Source organism: Ursus arctos, unplaced genomic scaffold (genome assembly GCF_023065955.2).
Source record: "Ursus arctos isolate Adak ecotype North America unplaced genomic scaffold, UrsArc2.0 scaffold_14, whole genome shotgun sequence".
Classification (NCBI taxonomy): domain Eukaryota; kingdom Metazoa; phylum Chordata; class Mammalia; order Carnivora; family Ursidae; genus Ursus; species Ursus arctos.
The window spans coordinates 30,976,249-30,998,713 of record NW_026622808.1 but is presented as its reverse complement, the minus strand read 5'-3'; the positions used below and the strand labels follow the sequence as shown (position 1 = coordinate 30,998,713).

The following is a 22,465-nucleotide window of genomic DNA, read 5'->3' as shown; positions in this document are numbered from 1 at the left end:
AAGAAGTTTAAGTATGATGTATGTTGGGGTGATTTCTTTGGGTCTGTCCTGTTTATGACTTGTCCAGCTTCTTGAATCTATAGGTTTATGTATTTTGACAAATTTGGAAAATCTCAGCCATCATTTCTTTGAATACTTTTTCCACCCCACCCTCTTTCTCTTCTTTTGGGACTCTGATTCCACAAATGTGTATCTTTTGTTATAGTTCCACTGGTTCCTAAGGACCAGTTCATTATTTTTTTTTTTTCAATTTATTTTCTCTGTGTGGTTTAGATTGGGTAGCTTTGTCTTATCTTCAAGTGCACTGGTTCTTTCCTCTGTCTTCTCCATTCAGTTATTGAGCTCACCTACTGAATTGAACATTTCCATTTAGTTCTACTTTATCTTCTATTTCTTCGCTGAGACTTTTTAAATGTATTTGTTTCAAATGGGTTCATAAATGTTTGATGAAGCAGTTTTATGATGGTTGCTTTAAAATTGTCGGATAATTCTGACATCTGATTCATTTTAGTGTCAGCATTTTTAAAATTATATTTTGTCATTCAAGTTGAAATTTTCCTGGTTCTTGGTATGATGAGTAATTTTCCTTTTTAAATTGTATCCTGGACAGGGGTGCCTGGGTGGCTCAATCGGTTAAGTGTCCAACTCTTAATTTCAGCTCAGGTTTTGATCTTGGGGTCCTGAGATCAAAGTGCTGCATCAGGCTTCACATTCAGTGCAGAGTCTGTTTGTCCCTCTTCCTCCCCCTGCTTGCTCTCGTGCTCTCTCTCTCTCAAATAAATAAAATCTTTAAAAAGATTTTTTATTTAGTGTCATGAGACTCTGGATCTTATATAAATCTTCTATTTTAGCAGGTTCTTTCTGACACCATATCAGAGAGGAATGGGGTACCCACCTTCTTTCTGCCCGATGAGGGCAAAATTCCAGACTTCCTGTTTGACCTTCTTGGCATCTCAGAGGGAAGTGATACCTTGGTGCTTTGTTCCTTTTATGGAAGTTGGGTATCTTGCCTCCCACTATGCCTGACACCGCCTTGGTTAAGAAGGTGGGGGTGACTTGTTAGGTCCTGCAATTACATTATAATAGGGGAGGCCTCATTATTGCTGGGTGTTGGTGAAAGTGCCATCTTCACATTCTGCCTCCCCTGATACTGAAGGGTAAAGAGAAGGGTACCTTTATACAGTTGGTGGGGAGAAGTCCAGAACCCCCATGTGGCCTCCACTGATACTATAAAGGAGCCTTAATACTACTAGGCAGGAAAGAAAAATGCCAACTTCCCACTCAGTCTTCTCTGACACCACCCACATTACAGCTGGGATGGAGTGGAACTCTAGGTTCCCCATTTCCAAGGTATTGCTGACAGAAGTTGTTTGGTAGGATGGGGAAGTATTGTCTATCTCTCTCTTGGTAGATTGCCTGTTTCTTGGGCCATTAGCTAGAGAAGTGGCTTGAGGAGCACTCCTGTTGGCCTTTCTCAGTTGCCAGCTACTCTAGCACCCAGTCTGGGGTACAGGAGACAAGAAGAGAAAATCCAGGTATCTCATCACTGTGCCATTTTGTGCTCCCAAGGTCCCAAGCCAGTAAGGTTACAGAGTCATTTTGGTTTATGTATAATGTTAAGGGCTTTTTTTAGTTGCTGTTTCTAGAGGAATAGGATGTATGTTTATTCTCTCTTTATCCAGAAGCAGAAGTCAATGTTGTCTTTCTGTCTACGTACAATATATATTTCCCTGTTTCTTAAAACTTTACTTTTCAAGTTTTCTTAATATAGGGTGCACTTATTTCTTATTGTTTATAACTTTTGTTGCCCTTATGGATGGGGTTCTATTTTTCTTTCTTACATTTAAAAATTGGCTAATACTGTTAATTTTTGAGAAGAAAAGAGTTAATACAGGAGTCTAGTTGCAAGTGTTTGGGAAGCCTAGAACCCTGTTAACCCTTGGCCAACCAACTGAGAATATGGCCTTCAGAATGCTCTTTATGTTTGATGACATTCTGTATGCCCAGGGCAATGGTTGATGCTGTACCAGTTTATTAGGATTGTTTTGCACAAATATCACAATTGATGATGTGCCTCATTTCACTGTTGGGGTCCTGAGTTTCAGTTACCAAGGATGGTCATGTAGCCAGAACAGTTGCCTACATGCCCCCAACCTCTGATGAAAGCTTCAGACCCTTGGACCAGAGCGAACTTCCTTTGGCAGACATTTCACATGTGCTTCCAGTTTCCTGCTAGAAAGAGTGTATCTTGTGTGGTCCCAGGAGGGGAATGACTTGGAAGCCTATGTGTGATTTCTCTGGACTTCACCCAATGTATATTTTTGTTCTGTTGCTCTTACTCTGTATCTTTTGCTGTAATAAGTCCTGGCTGTGAGTATAACCTGCTAATAAGTCTTTTTTTTTTTTTTTTAAGATTTTATTTATTTATTTGACAGAGAGACAGCCAGCGAGAGAGGGAACACAAGCAGGGGGAGTGGGAGAGGAAGAAGCAGGTTTCCGAGTGGAGCAGGGAGCCCAATGTGGGGCTCGATCCCAGCCGAAGGCAGATGCTTAACGACTGAGCCACCCAGGTGCCCCAATAAGTACTAGAATCATTCTAGTAAACCTCTTAACTTGAGAATGAGCATGAGACTCCTAAACCTTAAAAAAATAGGCTAATCTCTCATCCAACCACATTGATATTAAACTTTTATGAGAGCTACTAGTTTACCAGTTGATTTTCTTAAATGTTCTAGGTCATACTGCTGCAGAAAATGTGTAATATTTTCCTCTTCCTCTTTATTTACAGGCTTTAATTAATGTTAGGCCCTCTATATGATGCTATCAATATACTTATGTTTCTAGTTTTGTGTGTGTTTTTTAAAGATTTTTAAATTTATTCATTTGAGCAAGACAGAGCAAATAAGAGCTCAAGCAGGGGGAAGGGTCAAAGGGAGAGGGAGTATCAGACTCCCCGTTGAGCAGGGCGCCTGACATGGGGCCTGATCCCAGGACCCCGGGAACATGACCTGAGCCGAAGGTAGATGCTTAATCAACTAAGCCATCCAGGTGCCCCTTATGTTTCTAGTTTAAAAAAATTTATATTTATTTATTTGAAGGGGGGGCAAAGGGAGAGGGAGAGAGAGAACCTCAAGCAGACTCCCTGATGAGTGGGGAATCCGACACGGGCTTGATCTCACAACCCTGAGATCATGACCTGAGCCAAAATCAAGAGTTGGATGCTTAACCAACTGAGCCACCCAGGAGCCCCATTATGTTTTTAGTTTTAATGGGAACATTCCCAATGTTCTATATTAACTATGATGTTTTTGTAATTTTCCAGTAAACATTTTCATATTAAATTTTCTTCTGCTTCTAGTTGATTGAGGGCACTTATCAATAATGAATGTTAAACTTCATTAATATTTTTTCATTTATTGAGATAATCATATAATTTTTTCTCTTTTAATGAAGCAGTCTGCATCTTTTAGGCATAGATATTTGATTACCCTTCTTTTTTTTAAGATTTATTTATTTATTTGAGAGAGAGACACAGTGAATGTGTGTGGGTGTGTGTGCGTGTGTGTGTGTGTGTGTGTGTGTGTGTGAGCAGGGGGAGGGGCAGAGGGAGAGGTAGAGGGAGAGGGAGAGAGAGAATCTCAAGCAGATTTCCAGCTGAGTATGGAGCCCAACATGGGGCTTGATCTCACAACCCTGAGATCATGATCTGAGCTGAAATCAAGACTCAGATGCTAAACCGACTGAGCCATCCAGGTGCCCCAACCCTTTATTTCTTCTGTAGTTATTCTCGCTGATTTTTCTTGATCCAAGTTTGGGATTTTCACTTTTCCAAGAATATCTTCCACTGTCTACTTTTTATTTCATTAAAAAATTTTTTTTAATTATAAATGAAATAGCCAAGAACAACTGGTAATACTAAACATGATTTTTCAAAAAAGATCCTTTTATATGGACATACTAAATTTAAATAATAGTTGTTAATATTAATAATGTTATGGTCATTGTCACTTAATTTTTTTTATCACTTAATTTTTTTGGAAGATTTTATTTATTTATTTGACAGAGAGAGACAGCAAGAGAGGGAACACAAACAAGGGGAGTGTGAGAGGGAGAAGCAGGCTTCCCGCTGAGCAGGGAGCCCGATGCGGGGCTGGATCCCAGGACCCTGGGATCATGACCTGAGCCGAAGGCAGACGCCTAATGGCTGAGCCACCCAGGCACCCCTGTCACTTAATATTAAACAAGTTTAATCTATGCCTCCTCTTATACCCAGGCTTTCCCCCTTCTATTATGAAATACATATTGCACAGAACTCTTTGAGGTACTGCATTAAATGTGATTCTTATACACTTGGTTGCAATATTTCTTTCTAACATACTCTGTCAATAAATTTGGTACCCAACTGTGCAGACATTTTTAGGCTTTACTTTTTAGCTATCATGTCTGACCAGGTTTGGGTAGATATTTTGCCCAAATGGTAACAACAGTATTTCTCATCCAAAGTGCTCTTCCAAAACCTTGCCACTCCCCCATTAGGAGGTAGAATTATGATCCTTCCTCTTGAACTTGGGTGGGCCTTCTGATTGCTTCAACTAATAGAGTACAGTGGAAGTAAATGCTATGTGATTCCTAAGGCTAGATCATAAAAGGCAATGCAGTTTTCACTTGGCTCTTCTTAGGAGGTTCACTGTTAGAGAGAGCCACTGTACTAATGAAAAAGCCCAGGCCACATGAGGAGGTCTAACTGGAAAAACTAAGGACCTTAGTCCTCAGCCCTAGCTGAGCTGCCAGCCAATAGCCTGTACCAACTTGTCAGCAACATGTGTGAGCCACCTTGGAAACAAATGTGCTAGCTCTCGGTAGAGCTGTCCCAGCTGATCCCATGTGGAACAGAGACGAACCTTCCCTGCCTGAGTCCTGACCAGACTGAAAATTTGTGAGCACAATCAATGACTATTTTTGTTTTTTAAAAAGATATTATTTTTTTGAGAGGAGAGAGAGAGAGTAAGCATGAGCGGGGGTGGGGGAAGGGCAGAGGGAGAGGGAGAAGCAGACTCCCCACGGAGCAGGGAGCCTGATGCAGGGCTCGATCCCAGGATCCCGGGATCATGACCTGAACCAAAGGTAGCCCCTTAATTGACTAAGACACCCGGGCACCCCACTATTTTTGTTTTATTTTTTATTTTTTTGGATTTGTTTTTTTAATAATTTTTTATTATGTAATGTTAGTCACCATACAGTATATCCTTAGTTTTTGATGCAATGTTCCATGATTCATTATTTGCGTGTAACACCCAGTGCACCATGCAATATGTGCCCTCCTTAATACCCATCATCGGCCTATCCCAATCCCCCACCCCCCTCCCCTCTGAAGCCCTCAGTTTGTCACTGTTTTGTTATGCAGCAATTAAAAACTGATACAAAGATAAATCTGAGAAGTAGTTGAGAGTGGGAAGCATATTGCTTCTGAATTTCTATCCATTCATTTAAAAGGTTTCCTCTCATGGCTTCCACAAGACTACACTCTTCTGTTTGTTTTCAACTTCACCTTTGTCCCTTTGCTGGCTTATCATTCTTTATGACCTGTAAATGCTAATGTTCCTAAATGCTTAATCCTGGGCCCTGTCCTTTTATCTGCCCTTTTCTCTAGCTGTACCTTCTCCCTACGAGATCTCATACAGACTTGTATCCTGGTGACTCCAAAATCTATGTTTGTGTATCTATAGCATTCCTCTAAATTCCTAACTGGTATTTTGAACTGGTCACTTCATATCTCCCTTTGAATGTTTAGCAGCATTCTCTAAGTTTATATGTTCAAACCAGAATCATTTTTTAAAGAGAGTTATTTATTTTGAGAGAGAGGGAGAGAGAGAGTGCACACGTGGGGGGGAGGGGCGGAGCAGAGGGAGAGGGAGAGAGAATCTGGAGCAGACTCCCCACTGAGCACAGAGGCCAATGTGGGGCTCCATTGCACAATCCTGAGATCATGAACTGAGCCGGAATCGAGAGTTGGACGCTTAACCAACTGAGCCACCCAGATGCCCCTCAAAGCAGAATTATTACTCCCATATCCCCTGACCTATTTGTCCTCCAATTTCCATTAGTCTCCACCAATCACCCAGTTGCTGAGGTAAAAAATTTAAGATTTATCTTTGATTGCTTTCTTTCTCTCGCTCTCTGCATTCAAACCATTAGCAATATTAAGACTGGTGTATAATCTTCTGCATATTCACTGTTCAGATATACGAGCGCTTACATACTATGCATATATATGGCTTTTGGCTTTACTGAAACAGACTCCAAACACATATTAATCTGGAACTTACTTTTTTCAGTTGATATCCCTATATCAGTAAATATAGATTCAACTGTTTTTTTCCTCCCAATTTCTTAATGGATCTCTAGATATATACAAATATCTATAGTTTATACATATACATGGGACCACAATATATTTACTGGAGTATGGTGGTAATTTTCCCTTTTTCTTTTCTTTCTTTTTTTTTTTTTTAAGATTTTATTTATTTGAGAGAGAGAGCACGCATGAGTGGGGGATAGGGTGGGCAGAGGGAGAGGTAGAGGGTGAGAAGCAGATTCCCCACTGAGTGCTGATCCTGGATCCTGACATGGGGCTCAATCCCAGGACGCTGAGATCATGACCTGAGCCAAAGTTAGATGCTTAACCAAATGAGCCACCCAGGCACGCCCCCTCCCTTTTCTTTTTTTCTGTCACTTCCTCCTTCCTTCATTTCTCCCCACTCTCAAATCAAGGTAACTCAACTAAATGGCATATATCCACTCTAGCCTTCCCCATACTCATAAAATCAAACAAATATATACATGTATATATAAGTTTAAGTGTCTTGCTTTTCCCATCCACCAAACCCCAAAACCTCATGGAAACTCCTCCAGAATCTCTAGTACAGTGAAAATTCATTCTTTTAAATGACAGTGTAATAATACTCCTTAGTATGGATATTGTAAAATGTATTCCTGCATTTCCTTATTTATGACCATTTATTCCCCCAACACAATGATACAATTAATATCTTTGTACATTTATTCTTTGTACTAGTACTTTTATTTCTATAAACTAGAACTTCAGAAATAGAATTTGCTGGTCAAAGGATACACACAAGTTTTTATTAAATAATAAATAGATAGTTATTAATCAAACAGGGGTAGACAAAATAACAGTAAAACAAATATATATGGACTTACCGCCTCGTTTAAGAAATAGAGCTTTAGTGATTCTCTGAAGCCTCCTTGATGCTCCCACAATTCCTTTTCCCCCTTTAGAAAAAAAAAATCCTGAGTTTTTTTTTACTTATCCCTTAAGTTTTCCCTTTGAGTTCTGTTATGCTTAATTCCCTGCATAATCTGTTCTTTAATTTCGGCTTGTAAAACTTCATATAAATGAAAAAAATTATATATTCTTTTACGTCCTTTTTTTCCTTGTCATTATGTTCCTGAGATTTAACCATTTCGATAGGTGGAGCTGAAAAGTTCATTCATATTCAATGCTGTTTGATCATTCATTATATAAATACTCTATGTTGTATGGACATTTGCCGATACTGCTATGGACGTTCCTGAACATGGCCTTTGGTGTACATGTGCAAGTTTCTGTAATCTGTGTATCTAAGAGTGTAATTGCTGGTTGTAGGGTATGCCCATACTCAACTTTACAAAGTAATGCTAAATTGTTTTCCAAAGCCATTATACCAATTAACATTCCCACTAACACTGCACTGTGCCTGATTTCCCTGAAACATCTTTTCAAGTGTTTCTTAGCTATTAATTTTTCCTCTTTGGCGGTATTTGCCAATTTAAAAAACTGGGTTACCTTTTTCTGATTGGCACGAGTTCTTTGTATATTCTAGATCAATGCTGTCCAACAGAAGTAAAGTGCAAGTCACAGATGTAATTTAAAATGCTCTAGTAGCCACGTTTAAAAAAAGTGGTAACAGGCAAAATTAATTTTATTTTTTAAAGATTTATTTATTTATTTTAGAGAGTGGGACAGAGGCAGAGGGAGAGAGAGAATGCTGAAGCAGTCTCCCCGCTGAGTGGGGAGCCCGATGTGAGGCTTGATCCCACGACCCTGAGGATCATCACCAGAGCTGAAATCAAGAGTCCGACGCTTAACTGACTGAGCCAGCCAGGCGTCCCTGGGCAAAACTAATTTTAATAGTTTTTTTTACTTAATAATATAATTTTTTTACTTAATAATATAATAACAAAATATTATCATTTCAAGATGCAATACATAACATTTTTTTTTTGTACTAACTCTTTGAAATCTGGAATCTATTTCATACTTAACAGCACCTCTTAATTTGGCCTACCTACATTTTAAATACTCCACAGCCTACTGTTGTTAATACCTACTGTACTGGGGTGTAGCTCTGGATACTTTCATTGTTGCTGTTATGTGTGTTGCAGATTTTTCTTTCTAGCTTATGATTTTTTTTCTTTCACTTTTTGTCTTTTTATGACAAAGTTTCAAGGGAGCTGAATTTTTACTTCTTTGGTTTGTACTTTGAATTTTAAGGACATTTTTTTTCTATCACATGGGCATGTCCCAAAGATATTGTATTATTCTATATTTTATTCTAAATCTTTTCATGTTTTGCCTTTTATATTGAAGTCTTCGATCCACCTGGAATTGACTTTTGGGTTAAATACGAGATAAGGATCCATTTTTACTTTCTCTCCACATGGATAACCAGTAAGATAACCCAGCTCTAATAGTTTGGTGTTGATGCTGTTTTTGTAAATGGTATGTTTTATTTGCTTGTGCTTTCTATCTGCTGGATTATGGAAATGCAGTTGATTTTTTTTATCTGAAAAACTTGAAGAATTGTCATTAGTTCTAAGTATTATTCTGAAAATTATTTTGGGTTTTCTAAGCAGACACTCATACCACCTGTAAATAACAACTGTCTTTTTTCATTCCTTACATGTTGTATTTCCTTTAAAAAAATATTTTATTTATTTATTTATTTGAAAGAGAGAGAGGGAGAGGGAGGAGTGAAGGAGGAGGGAGAGGGAGAGGGAAATAATCTCCAGCAGACTCCGCACTGAGTGCAGAGCCCTATGTGGGGCTCAATCCCATGACCCTGAGGTCGTGATCTGAGCAAACCAAGAGTTGCAGGCTTAACCAACTGAGCCACCAGGATCCCCTTACATGTTTTATTTCTTTCATTGTTTTATTTTGCTGGCTAGGACTCAAATACAATGTTGAATAGAAATGGTGACAGCAAACATTTTATTTTTAATTTCAAAAGAAATGCTTTATTTCACAATTATGTATAATGTTTGTTCTAGGTCTTTATCAGGTTAAGGAAATTTTCTTCTATTCCTGATTTGTTAAAGGTTTTTTTGGTTCCTCTTTCTTTTTTTAAAATTAAGAATGGGGGCTCCGGGGTGGCTCAGTCAGTTGAGCATCTGCCTTTGGCTCAGGTCATGATCCCTGGGTCCTGGGATCGAGTCCTGCATCGGGGCAGGGGTGGGGGGAATCCTTGCTCAGTGGAGAGCCTGCTTCTTCCTCTCCCTTTGCCTGCTGCTCCCCCTGTTTGTGCTCTCTCTCAAAAACATAAAATCTTAAAAATAAATAAATAAATAAAAAATGGTTACTGATTTTTAACAAATATTTTTGCCAGCATCTAAAAGTGTTTGGTTGTACCTTTATTAGCTTTCAATTTCAGCTATAACAAATTATTACAACCTTAGAAGCTTAAGACAGAACAAGTTTATTTTTTTAGTTCTGCACACCAGAAGTCCAGTATGGGTCTAACTGAACTAAAAACAGTGTTGGCAGGCTATATTCCATTCTGGAGGTTCTGGGAGAAAATCTATTTCCTGCTCATTGGGTTACTGGCAGAATTCAGTTTCTAGAGGTGGTAGGACCACAGTCCCTGTTTTCTCCCTGCCTGTAAAATGAGTGAAGGTCATTCTCATCTTGCAGAGGCTGCCACATTTCTTGGCTCATGGCCCTTTTCCTCCATTTTCAAAGCCAGCAACAGGCAGGTTGAGTCCTTGTCTTTTTCATCTCTCTGACCAACACGTTTGCCTTCCTCTTCCATTTTTAAGGATTTGTGATTAGATTAGACCCAGATAGTCCAAGATAACCTCTCTATCCCAAGGTCTGAAACTCGATCACATCAAAGTCCCTTTTGCCACACAAACACATTCACAGGTACCAGGGATTAGGAAGTGGACATCTCTGGGGAGCTATTCTGTCTACCACACCATTATAATTTGTTATATGAGGAATTACTTTAAAAAGTTTGCAATATTGAACTCTAACTTTCATTCCTCAAATAAATTCAACTTGATCTTGATTTTTATCTTTTTAACAAATTGCTGGATTTGCTTTAATATTTTGTTCAGGATTATTCCATCTGTGTTCAAGAATTAGAATAGCTTGTAACTTTTCCTTTCTTGTCCTATCCTTGCCTGCCTGGGTCTGTCCATCTGTTCATCCATCCCTTCCTTTCTTTTTGAGAGAAAATTGACTACTGATTTTTAATGGTTTAAGGACCAGATAGATTTTCCATTTCTCATTGAGTCAGTGTTGCTAATTTGCATTATCTTAGAAAGTTGTTCAAGTTGATCTAAGTTTTCAAATTTATTGGTCTCAAATTTTTCATTTTTTAAAATTAATTTTATAATCTCTATAGTTTCCATAATTCTGTCCCTCTTTTCCTTATTTATTTGCATGTTCTTTACATTATTCTCCTTTACATTATTTATTTGTATCTTCTATTTTTTCCCCCAATTTGTCAGAAGTTGGTCTATAGTCTTTTAAAAGAAATAATTGTTGGCTTTGTGCATCTTCTCAATTGTATGCTTTTTCTTTGATTTTGTGCTCTCATCTTTTTTTTAATTCTACTTTAGCTCTTAAGTTTGACATGTCATTTGTCAATTTTGTCTTTTTCCCCTGTAACATAAGCATTTAAATCCCTAATTTCCCTCTACTTACTGCTTTAGCTATATTCTACCATTTTGCTAGTCATTTCACTATTTTTCTCTAGTGTAATTGAGAAATAATATAAATCACTATATATAAATCACTATATAAGCTTAAGGCATACAGCATGATGGACTTACATATTTTGTGATTACTACAGTAGGTTCTGCTAACATTCATCTTCTCATATAGATACCAAAAAGAGAACAAGAAAAAAAGAAAATTCTTTTTCCTAGTGATGAGAATCCAGGATTTACATTTCATTGTTCTTTAGTTCCAATTACTTTGTGATTCCCATTATGGTTTTTTTTCTGACCAATGAGTTATTTACAAGCATACTTTTGAATATTCAGATGTGCTCTTCCCCCCTTAGTGATTTCTTTTTTTTTTTTTTAAGATTTTATTTATTTGACAGAGAGAGAGAGAGAGAATGAGCCAGAGAGCACAAGCTGGGGGAATGGCAGAGGGAGAGGGAGAAGCAGGCTCCCCGCCGAGCAGGGAGCTGGATGCAGGACTTGATCCCAGAACCCTGGGATCCCGCCCTAAGCCAAAGGCAGACATTCAACCGACTGAGCCATCGGGCGCCCCCTTAGTTAGTGATTTCTAACTCAATTGCATTTCTGTCAGAGAACATGGGTTATACAACATCAGTCATCTGAAATTTGTTGAGAATTACTACATGGACTTACATGTATGTGGTCAATTTTTCTTATTTTTAAAGTTTTTTTTTTTCTTTTTTTTTGAGAGAGGGAGAGCACAAGCAAGGGGGGGGAGGGAGAAGCAGCAAGCAGGGAGCCTGACATGCGGCTCAATCCCAGGACCTTGGGATCATGACCTGAGCTGAAGGCAGTCGCTTAACCGACTGAGCTACCCAGGCGCCCAGGTCAATTTTCATAAACATTCCACACAGGCACATTAGAAGGATATGAGTGCTCTGTTGAGTGCAACACTTCATATGTCTATTAATTCAATCTTTTTAATTATGTTGTTCATATCTTCTGATTCTTGTAAGATCTATCCATTATTTTGAGGTGTGTTAAAATCTCCACTATACTGGGAAATTCATTTTTCTTGTAGTTCTGTTGAATTTTGCTTTTTGTATCTTAAGGACATGTAATGATGTCCATGCATGTTTAGAATTATGAAGTCTAGGGGATCCTGGTGGCTCAGTCGGTTAAGCATCTGCCTTCAGCTCAGGTCATGATCCCAGAGTCCTGGGATCGAGTCCCACATCAGGCTCCCTGCTCAGCGTGGAGCCTGTTTCTCCTTCTGCCTCCCCCTGTTCCTTTTCTCTCTCTCACTCACTCTCTCAAATAAATAAAATCTTAAAAAAAAAAAAAAAAGGAATTCTGAAGTCCTAGGGTCCTGAATTTATCATTATTTAGTAACCTTCATTTACTCTTAGTCTGGTGTTACCAGCTTTCTCCTGATATATTAGCCTGACATGTTTTTCCATCCTTTTACATTTTTCTATGCTCTTGGTTTTAAGAATGTCTCAAAAATAGCATATGGTTGGATTTTGTTTCCTTGTCTATATTACATTGTTTTTTAAAACTGGAGACTTTATTCAATTTACATTTATTGTAGTTACTGAAATATTTACATTTATTTTTTACCATATTATTTGTGATTTCTATTTGTTTCACTATTGCTTTCTTTTTTCTAATTTCATACAATGCTTTTTTTTGTAATTTTATTCTATTTCTCTGTGAACTTAGAAATTAAAACTCTTAGTAGTTACTTGAGATGTTTTAACTTGAGTACTTAAAAGAAATAAGCTTAATCCATATTTTTACCCTTTTTGCAAACAATACAAGGACTTTGGAAAACTTTAACTCCAATCACCACCCCACCCTTCCCACTTCCAAATTATGATTTTGTTGTCCTGGATATTATTTCTATCTTGCTTTACTTTATTAACCACACAAATTATGTATTCTTATTATTACTTTGTTACTTTTTTAGTTTTAACCACTTATTTGCCAATTTCTTTGCTCATCGTTCCTTCTTATATAAGGGAGTATTTTCTGTTGGTGGTAAACTCCAGATTTTTTGGTCTGAAAATGTCTTGAATCAGATAGCCAGGTTCAGGTCCTAGCTCTACCTTTCCTTAGTCACGTGACCCTAGATAAGTACCTTAACTGCTGGGATCTTCGGTTTACTAATTTGTAAAACTGAGTTTCTTCCTTTGCTGGGAGACACAAGGCTGGGAAGGAAGATGCAATAAGCAGCTCCTGAGATGAACTCTCTGAAAGGGTGCCAAGATCCAAAACACCGCAAAACAAACACTGTAATCACCTCCCTGAGCGTTTGGTACTCTCACAGGGAAGACAAGATTAACACATATTGAAAAGAAATTAATAATATTCCTGTGTACTTGAGGGTTAAGTGTATGGCTCTTTCAAGTCAGCGCTTTCAAGGCCAACGAAATGGTTGGTTCCTAAGAGCTTATGAAGGAGACTTCACAGAAGACAGTGCTTACCTGGATGTCAGTAGCTTATTAGCTGCTCAACCATCTAGTCTCGACAGACAAATCCAATGTGAATACTTCAGAGTTTCTAAAAGAAAAAGAGTAAAAAAAAAAAAAAAATTAAGGCTTTCAAAAGAGTAGCAAAGTAAGTATTCATTAAACACCTGGCGTATACAGGGCCAAACACTATAAAATATTAAAGACAATAAAGCTTCTGCCTACAATGAACTTATAAGAGTTCGGAAGATAGAATGAAAGTCAGTTAACAAAGAAGTACGGAAGAGGAAAAGACAACTACAGACTACAATACTACCATATAGGAAGGTGCTAACTTGATACAAATAATGTATGGGGTAGGGTTCAATATAGGTTGCATATTGTTTTCTAGATTCCTCTTGTGTTGAGATCTGCAGACTGAACATGATTAAAAATCAATTGTAATTATACTTTTTTCTCTAAGGAATTCCAGAGCCATAGATTTGTGCAGAACAGTCAGAATAACCATTATTCTAAATGATACTACCGTTATTTTGTATATTGATTAAATATAAAATAAAATTCAAATATATTGAGCCTTATGTAAATACATAAATTTGTAAGGTAGCTTATTTTTTAGTGCATGGCTAGTAGTTTACATGTACTAGGTACTTTCTCAGACATTATCACATTTCACGTTCCCTAAATGCTAAGACGTTGGTTGTATCTACAGAGAAGCTCTATCCTACAGAAAAGTAAATACACATTTAAACCACTTGATCCAAGTTTTTCATCTGTAGAATAACATACATCGTTCTAAAAACTATCTCATTATATATTTAATTAATGGAAACGAATTCATTTCAGTTATAACAGAATAATTTTTTGATCTACTAAAACCAAACAGTAAATTACCATTAAAAGCTGTATATGACAGCTTCTAAATACCCACATCATGTTTTTTGTTTTGTTTTTTCAGAGCACGCACATGCGCAAGGGTGGGGAAGGGCAGAGAGGTAGAGAGAGAGAACCTTAATCGGGCTCCACAACCAATCATGTTTCTATTCTAATGTTAGGATGGACCTGTATGTATTTATGATTTTATGGTTAATATATAATTATAGTAACAGGCAATTTTGGGTTCCTAGGGACCAAACAAAGAAAAATACGTTTTTGGAATATGTAATACAGACCATTCCTCTATTCAAAAGTACACTGGGGGAAAAGAGAACAAATAGATGATAAGGATCATTGACAGCTGGAAACAGATTCAAGATAATATTTAAATAACTAAGGAAATCAAGTTAGTATCTCACAAATTGTTGTGATTTACATGAGTCTTGTACCAGCAAGCCTGAGCTTTCAAACATTTGATCTTGATATAACCCAGCCTTGTGTCTATTATTCATGTATACTCCCAAACTGCCTCTCTGATACTATATCAACCTTTCATGTATCAGCAGATGACTATTAACTCCAGTCTATGGCTGCCAGTAATAGGCCTGACTCTGCCAAGGTGAGAGTTTTTGTGGGAGCATGTGGGTAGAGATACAGTTTCCCACACTGCTCTGCTCACACTCCCAATGTTAGCCTTGTTGCCAACTCTGCCCCTTCTTGGCAAAGCAAAGAACTTTGAGGAGTCCTCGGACTGAAGGCCTAGGGCTTGCTTGTCTTTTCCAAATTGGCATCTCTTAAGGAGCACAACACAACCAGTCCCCTAATAATCCTCATCTGGGAAGAGTGGGATGGGAAGAGGCAAGAGTAAGTGGGTAGGAGTGGCTTCCCCATTCAGCTCCAGCTGTGGGTTTAAGGGGGAATGACCATTTCTCTCTCTTTTAGAGCTTTGGCCACATTCCCGTGTGAGGTAGTAGAGCTTTGGCCTGGGTACATTGGCAAAAAAAAGGGGTACCACCTGGTGGCACCTTAGAGTACCTCACTATCTTGATTGTATGGCTTTTATGTGTGTCAGTTCTAAGAACTGTCTTGCCAATATATTACCTTAAAAATTTTTACAAATAGTAGTTTGGAGACCGTGCTCAAGAGATCAACTGTCTAACTTTGGGCCAAAAGGCTCCCCTAAGGCAAGAAATGTCTGAGTCAACTTTGTTTCAGGGTCACTAAAGGCTACCCTAGGGTCCCTGGGATGGGGTGGTCTGGGTCAACGGGAAGCAGTAATGGCAGGAACAATTATGAAGGTTTTTATGTTTTTTAGCACTCTAGGAATGAATGCCTCTTATGTTTCACCTTAAGACTTTTTAACATTTTTCCTTCAAACACATTTGCAGAAGGCTTTATGTAATAAAATAGGAGACAGTCAATATCTAATAATACTAAAGATCAAGTTATTCCACAGCTTTGATCAAGAGGCCAGGCTCAAGAATATGTTCTGAGGGTGCATTCTCTTTGAATTTAAAATACATGCACAAAAAGCCCTGGTACAATAACCGATGAGGGCATTTAATAGTATTCAATCTTCCAATGATCTTACAAGAAAAGTAACCATGCCCAGTGTCACATACTGGAAAGTGGCAGAGCTGGTATACATGCAAAGTAGAGTCACCGCTTAACCACTGCACTAAAATAAAATGTCTGATTAACTGTTGACATTTACTGGAAGTTTAGAGCTTTAGATATTTTCTCCTTTAATCCTTGCAACAGTGACAGGATCTGTCCATGTTAATATTCTCATCTTACAATGAGAAAAAAAGCACAGAGAAATTATGTAACATTCATGGTCTGTAAAGAAGTGGTCATGAGAGACTTGAACCTAGGGAATCAGATGGGCCCTGTACACGGACCCTATGCCTAAAGGCAACAGAAAAAAATGTTAAAATAATCCCCAAGTGAGAAACGATGATAAAACGCTAGTAGACACTGCCGGCGTATGCATATGCGCAAGCACACACACTTACAGGATATAAAAAAAGAGTTAGTAAAGGGTGTCTATTCACTTAGATCACATTTCAGTAATTAGGACACATACTGTCTTGATTTAGGCTGCTGTAACAGAATACCATATAGACTGGTGCTATAAACAACCGAAATTTATTTCTGACAGTTCTGGAGGCTGGAAATGCGACAGCAGGGTGCAGGCATGGCTGAGAGCTGGTGGGAGAATTCTCCTGGGCTGTAGCCTACCCTTTTCTCCTAGTATCTTCCCTCACAGGGCAGACAGGGAGAGAGCTCAATGGGGTCTCTTTTATAAGGGCACTAATCCCATTCAGGAGGGCTCCACCCTTATGGCTTAATCACCCTAAGGCCCCACCTCCTAAAACCTGGGAGGTTAGGATTTTTAACATATAAACTGGGTGGGCAGGAGGCACAAACAGTCCACAACACATACTTCCATGCCACTGTTTGCTGGTAAAATTCAATCCTATTTAAAATTATAGTGACACCCCCCCCCCCCCGCCCAAAGCTGGTCGATCCTATGAACTCCCAATTACAAAATGATCAATTGCCATAAAGTCTTCAACGTCCTGAGCGTTTAGATAAAGGCTTTATGCATTCTGGTTTCTCCTTCCAAAAATAACTAAAAACCGTAGCCCTTTCAGGCTGTCCTATTTACTCTCACCTCGTCATTTTCGCAGGAAAGTGATGAACAGCCTCTGACAAAGGCCATCTGCTCCGAGGCCTTAAGAACCCCGCGGAAGACCGGCGCTGTGGCCTTGCAGAGTTGGGGTGGGGGCAGAAGACCCAGAGGGAGGCGGGAAGGAGGAGGGGGAGTCCCGGGAGCTCGGCCTCCGGGCGAATCCCCGGCCAGGCTCCTTTTCCGTAACCTGCCGAGGGGTGAGATGAAGAGGCAAGGGGGAGAGAAAGCGAGGAGGAGAAATAACGAGAAGGGCCAGAGGCTTGGCGACCGCAGTACCTCAGAGCTCGGAGGCCCGCGGGAGGTGCCCTCGGCGCCGCCGCCGCCGCGGACTCCGCCGCTTCGGGCGGGCAGGTCTTCCCGGGCGGCGGGGCAGGAAGGGTAGAGTCCCGGTAGGCTCGGGTCGTTCCCCCGACGTCGCCAGCCAACAGGGCGGGGCCGGGTCACGCCTCAGTCCCCGGCCGCCTCGGTGGGCCCGAGGGAGGGGTCCCGGCGGCGCCGCCACTCGGGGTCCGGCGCTTTTTGTTCCGGGAAGCAGCCGGCAGGATCGGGCCGGCCAACCCGCCCCCGCCTGGGGTCGCCCCGCAGCTGCCGGAGCGCCGACTGGCGGCGGACGCGCGGCCCGTGCGTGTCCCTTTAAGGGGCCGGGCCTGTGAGGCGGAGGGGCTGGCGGGGTGCGCGTCGCTCCCCGTGTGAGTGTGTGGGGGAGAGAGCGGCGGGCGGGCGCCGGAGGGAGGGAGGGAGGGAACGAGCGAGCAAGCGACGCGGGCCGCCCCTGCCGCCGCCGCCGCGGTCGGACCAGCGGCCTCCTCCCCTCCCCTCCCCTCCCGCGCGTCGCCCTGCCGCGGGGAGGGGGCTCGCGTCGCCGCCTCCAGCCGCTCCCGATGAAGCAGCTGCCGCCGCAGCCGCCTCCGAAGATGGGGGATTTCTACGACCCCGAGCACCCGACCCCTGAGTAAGTATCTGCTCCGCGGCCCCCCGCGGCAGCCCTCGGCCAGAGCCCCGAGGGCGGCGCGTCCTGACGGGCGGCGGCGCGGGCCGGCGCGAGGAGTAACGGGCCGGCGGCGGACTCGCGCGGGCGGCGTGGGGAGCAGGCCCGCGCCGCCGCCGCCTCGCCCGGGCCGCGGCGGGTCGGCGGTTGGGCCCGGCGTTGGCGCGGCTGCTCGCGTCGCAGCGGCGGTTGGGCCGGGCCGGTGGGGGAGGGGCGGCCACGGCCTCCGCCGCCGCGGCGTCCGCACCGACCCGGCTGGCCCGAGGCTCGGCGCTCTCCTCCGGCTCCCCGCGGCCCGCGCAGGCCTCACCTCAGGCGAAGGGGCCGAGGCGGAGGAACTGCCGGTGTCGGAGTCAGCGAGAGGGCACCGGCGAGGGTAGGCCGCGAATCCCCGGGCTCGGGTGGAAGCCCGGCCCGTCGCCCGGCTTGTCGCCCGGCCTCCCGGCGACGGCGGCTCGGACCGGAAGGGCCTAGCGTGCCTCCCTCGGCCCGGGGCCGCGGACGGTCTGCGCTGCACTCTCAGGTTTGATTTTTTTTCTCCTGGAACTCGATCCTGGCCTCGCAGTGCTTCCGGCTTCAGATTCTGCACCTTTGGCACTTCGGTTTTGTAATGGTGGCGAGGATTGTGTGGCCCCGATGTTGAGGTGACACCGGGTTTGTTTTTCCGCCTGAAAATGAAAGCCTTCGGAGGGGCAGACGTTCTCTTCCAGATTGTGGGATTTGCACACTTTCTCGGACACTACTTCCTTGGTAACAGGACCCTTTTACCCTAAATGGATGACTTTCTACTTCTCATAAAGACTTACTTAAAAACCAAGGATCATTTGAGGATTCTCTAAAGAGACAGCATTCTAGAAAACTGAAATACAGTTTGGCCCGAAAGTGTTTTTTCAGCCTTGGACATTTTTTTTACATTTCCGTGAAGTCTGTATCTGCTGTATCTGATACCTCCGAGAGCTTCCACTCCAGAGCCTGGATTCACTTCTTTCCCTACGCCCTCACAAGACTATTGTTTTCAAAAGCTATCTGAAACTCCATTTGCTGGTGTTGGTTGAAGTCTAGACCTACGAATATACGACTCATTTCAAACTTAGCGGTTGGTAGGGATTTCAGATGAAACTGTCACTTTTATGAGCAGAAGGATTCCAAGAGATTTGCTCTTTTGACACATTTTACCTTAGCTCTGCTATCGCTTTTTTTTTTTTTTTTTTTTTTTTTTTTTTTGAACCCTTTGCCAAAGCTTTTCAACTTGGTCCAGTAATGTCTGGATCTTACTTGATAGTTCTTAGGTTCACTTTCAACACAGAAGGATTATGTTGGGATATTGATGGTTGTTTCTGCACACAAAGAGAAATAATTATACTACCTTTCTGACAAACCCAACTCTTATTTTTGATACTAAGTTGTCTCAACATGGCTTTGTCTTTTCATGGGTTCTTTGCTTTTAGGTTAACATTACCTTGATAGATTGTTTTAATTTACTGCACAATCATCAATGCAGTTACAAAGCTCATGTTGTATAGGCTTTTGGTGTGAGACTTGGAGAACCTCAAACCATTCTGTATCATGACCCAATAAACACTTATTGAACAGTTGTCCTGTACAAAATAACATTCTAGCCCCCCCCCCCCCCCATTGGACTGAGTGCCTGCTTACCGTTCTTTTTACCAGGTTGTGTGGTGAAGTCTAGAAGCCTTAAGGATCACATCCTTACACTTCTTGGGGAAAACATAGTTTTTCATAATGTGGGAAAATGGACTCAGAAGTGCATCTTTGGACCTGAGTGGGGAGGAATCAAGAACGTTTATTGTTTGACACAAAGTCTTGGAGTTATTTCCACTGCTTTCATGTTGCCACTGCTTTGCATTTTTAAGTGACTAAGTTCCAAATTGTGTGTGTGTGTGTGTGTATTAACCTGCATGGAGTATACAGAGAATTATAAAATGTGTTCTAATACTGTAAGAGCTAGAAGGGATCTTAGTAGGCATCCTGAACAACATCACCTGTTTTTCAGACAGAGAAACTGAAACCTAGAGAAATGAAGTGACAGGAGACCCTCTGAGGTAGTATGTAGAAGCTAGTTAGTCATTATACCACTGGAGGGGGAAAAGCGGTACAGTGTAGGGTTAAAGAACTTGGATTTCAGAGTCAAACATCCCTGGTTTTGAACACTAGTTGAACCTTCGACAAGTGCCTTCATCTCTCTCAGCTTGGGTTTTCCCATCTTCAAAATAGGGATTGTGATGGTAGCAACCTCATAGGGCTTTGGGGAGAATTGGATGAGAATAAAGTATGAAAAGCCTTTGGCACTGAGTGTGGCATGTATAAATGCTTCTAGCTGGGGTCATCAGGGAAAACTTAAGAGGATTTTAAGTCTAGCTTGGAAAGATTAGGTGGGCTTGAGGGGGTGATGTGGCTGCGGGAAGGAATGAACAAGTGCCCCTTTTAGACTTCAGGTAGTTTGGAATGGTTCTTAGACACATGAAGAAATTGAGGCACGAAACATAAATTCAGTTTGGTTGAAGTAACTGTTGGAACCTGATGTTCTGTGTTTGTCTTGTACCCGCTCTTTAATCAGTCACAGCTGTGAGACCTGGCTTTTTTCCTGTGGCACATAGGATTGTGTTTCAGGTGAAAATGGTTGTAATCACCTGAGTGTGCATTAGGTGTCTGCTCTTGGGGCCAGGTGTTGAGGACACTGCAAATTAGATCCAGTTAAAGTCTTTAAGGAACTCTTCTAATGAGAGAGACAAGTACTTAACAGCCATAGAAGTGCTGTTCTTTGAACATACGCATGTCTATTTGAGGCCAAACATAGGCACATTAGAAGTGAGTGGTGTACAAAACAAAATTTTGCCCTTGTGGGCACCCCCTTCTAGTGATGGGTAGTAGTGAATGATACAGAATATTCAAAGGTAAGTGCTTTGAAAAATGGAGCAGGATAAGGGGGAATCCAGAATTTCTGGGGAAGATGTGACACTTTAAAATGAGGTAGACTGGTGTACCTTCTTGAGAATAATATTTAGGCAAAGGCTTAAAAGGAAGGGAGTTAGCCATGTTAATATCTGGGGTGAAAGCATTTCAAGTAGAGGGAATAGTTCCAAGGTGCCGAGGCTGACCTAGTGAATTCTCCCTGGTATGGCTAAAATGGAATGAACAAAAAAGAGCAATAAATAGTAACTTGGGTCAGGGTGGGATGCAGATTTCACAGTGCTTTGTAGAGTCACTGTAAGGACTTTGCCCAGAGTTTTCAACAAAAGTGTGACATGGTCTGCTTTCAGCTTCAGAAGGATCACCCCCTTTGCAGGGGAGAACAGAAGAAGCAGGAAACTTGTAATGAAGTTAGCAATCTGGAAGAGAGCTGCTGGTGACTTGTAAAGGTGGTAACCAGGGGATGGTGAGAAATGATTGAATTCTGGATATACATTGAAGAATAAACCAATACGATTTGTTGATAGATCAGATGTGGCATGTGAGAGAGGAGCCCGGGATGATTCCAAGGTTTTTTTCTGAGTAGTTAGAAAGATGGAGTTGCCATCAACCACGGTAGTATGTAGGTATGACTGTGACAAGAGCAAGTTTGGGAAACGGATTAGCAGTTCAGTTTTAGACATGGTTAAGTTTGAGATGCCTGTTAGACATTTGGGTTGAATTGATAACCAATTCAATTCCGTGAAGTTCAGAGGAAAGGTCTGGACTAGAGATATATTTTGTGGTCATCAACTTAGTATTAGAACCACAACACTGGAAGAGATCACCAAGGGAGCCTGTGAAGAAAGAGACAAGGACCTGGGAGTGGTCCCTTTAAATTGGAGTATTAAGAGGGTTTTATTATAGTGTGCAGTGTAGGGGTCTTAACATGGATGGCATCCTTAAACTTAGGAGGAAAAATTACCCCTTCACTAACCTCTAACTAGAAGTTAGCATTTCTTTTAATTGCCAGTATAAACAGCAAACTACAGTACTACCAACAGTACTTGTGATTTTACTACTAGTACAAGTCAAATAATTTTAATAATATGCTGTGGTTGTAGATATCTCAAAATATTATTTATGTTTATCATTACATCAAAACATTGATGTAACATAAACATTACATTATGTACATCATTACATCTCTATATTATAGTAGAGATCTACCACTACATTGTTAAGAAGCATATGTATTACTGTATCACACATTTGGGGTTTTTGTCCTCAACATAACTCATCTCATTTGTAATCCTTGTATTTTATTTTATGCATTTAAAAATATTACGCTGAGAAGAAATCCACAGGCTTCATCAGACTGCCAAATTTTTTTGTCCAAAGCACAAAAAAAAAAGTTAAACCCTGGGCTTTGGAGCTAGGTTTTAGAATATCACCTCTTTTTTACTTAATAGCTTTATGAACCTGAGCAGGTTTCATAATTACTCTGTGCTTTGGTGTCATTATTTATAAAGTGGGATCATAATAGTATTTTCT

General features: G+C 41.2%; 1 protein-coding gene and 1 long non-coding RNA gene across 11 annotated transcripts in view; one reads left to right on the top strand and one right to left on the bottom strand.

The window, feature by feature from the left end:
• LOC113256813 (uncharacterized) overlaps positions 1-18,516 on the bottom strand; it is a 37,335-nt gene extending 18,819 nt beyond the window's left edge. The window contains exons 1-4 of one of the 6 annotated variants that reach the window (XR_008959085.1): positions 18,312-18,516; positions 16,996-17,200; positions 13,458-13,533; positions 7,222-7,293 (exon numbers count right to left, since the gene is read on the bottom strand). This is a non-coding gene — a long non-coding RNA (uncharacterized LOC113256813). Of the gene's footprint in view, positions 1-895; positions 1,067-7,221; positions 7,294-13,457; positions 13,534-16,995; positions 17,636-18,311 lie in introns of those variants that run through there. The other 5 variants (XR_007191779.2, XR_003316765.4, XR_006409780.3 and 2 more) reach the window with 5 other exon arrangements.
• The window catches only part of SETD2 (SET domain containing 2, histone lysine methyltransferase), a 121,854-nt gene continuing 117,143 nt past the window's right edge, over positions 17,755-22,465 (top strand). For 3 of the 5 annotated variants that reach the window (XR_008959084.1, XM_057311690.1, XM_057311691.1), the window contains exon 1: positions 17,755-17,966. Coding sequence is in view for 4 of the 5 variants with exons in the window: in XM_057311690.1 (XP_057167673.1) it covers positions 17,895-17,966 (72 nt within the window). In the remaining variant the exon portion in view is untranslated. The remainder of the gene's footprint in view (positions 17,967-22,465) is intronic. The other 2 variants (XM_026500698.4, XM_057311689.1) reach the window with 2 other exon arrangements.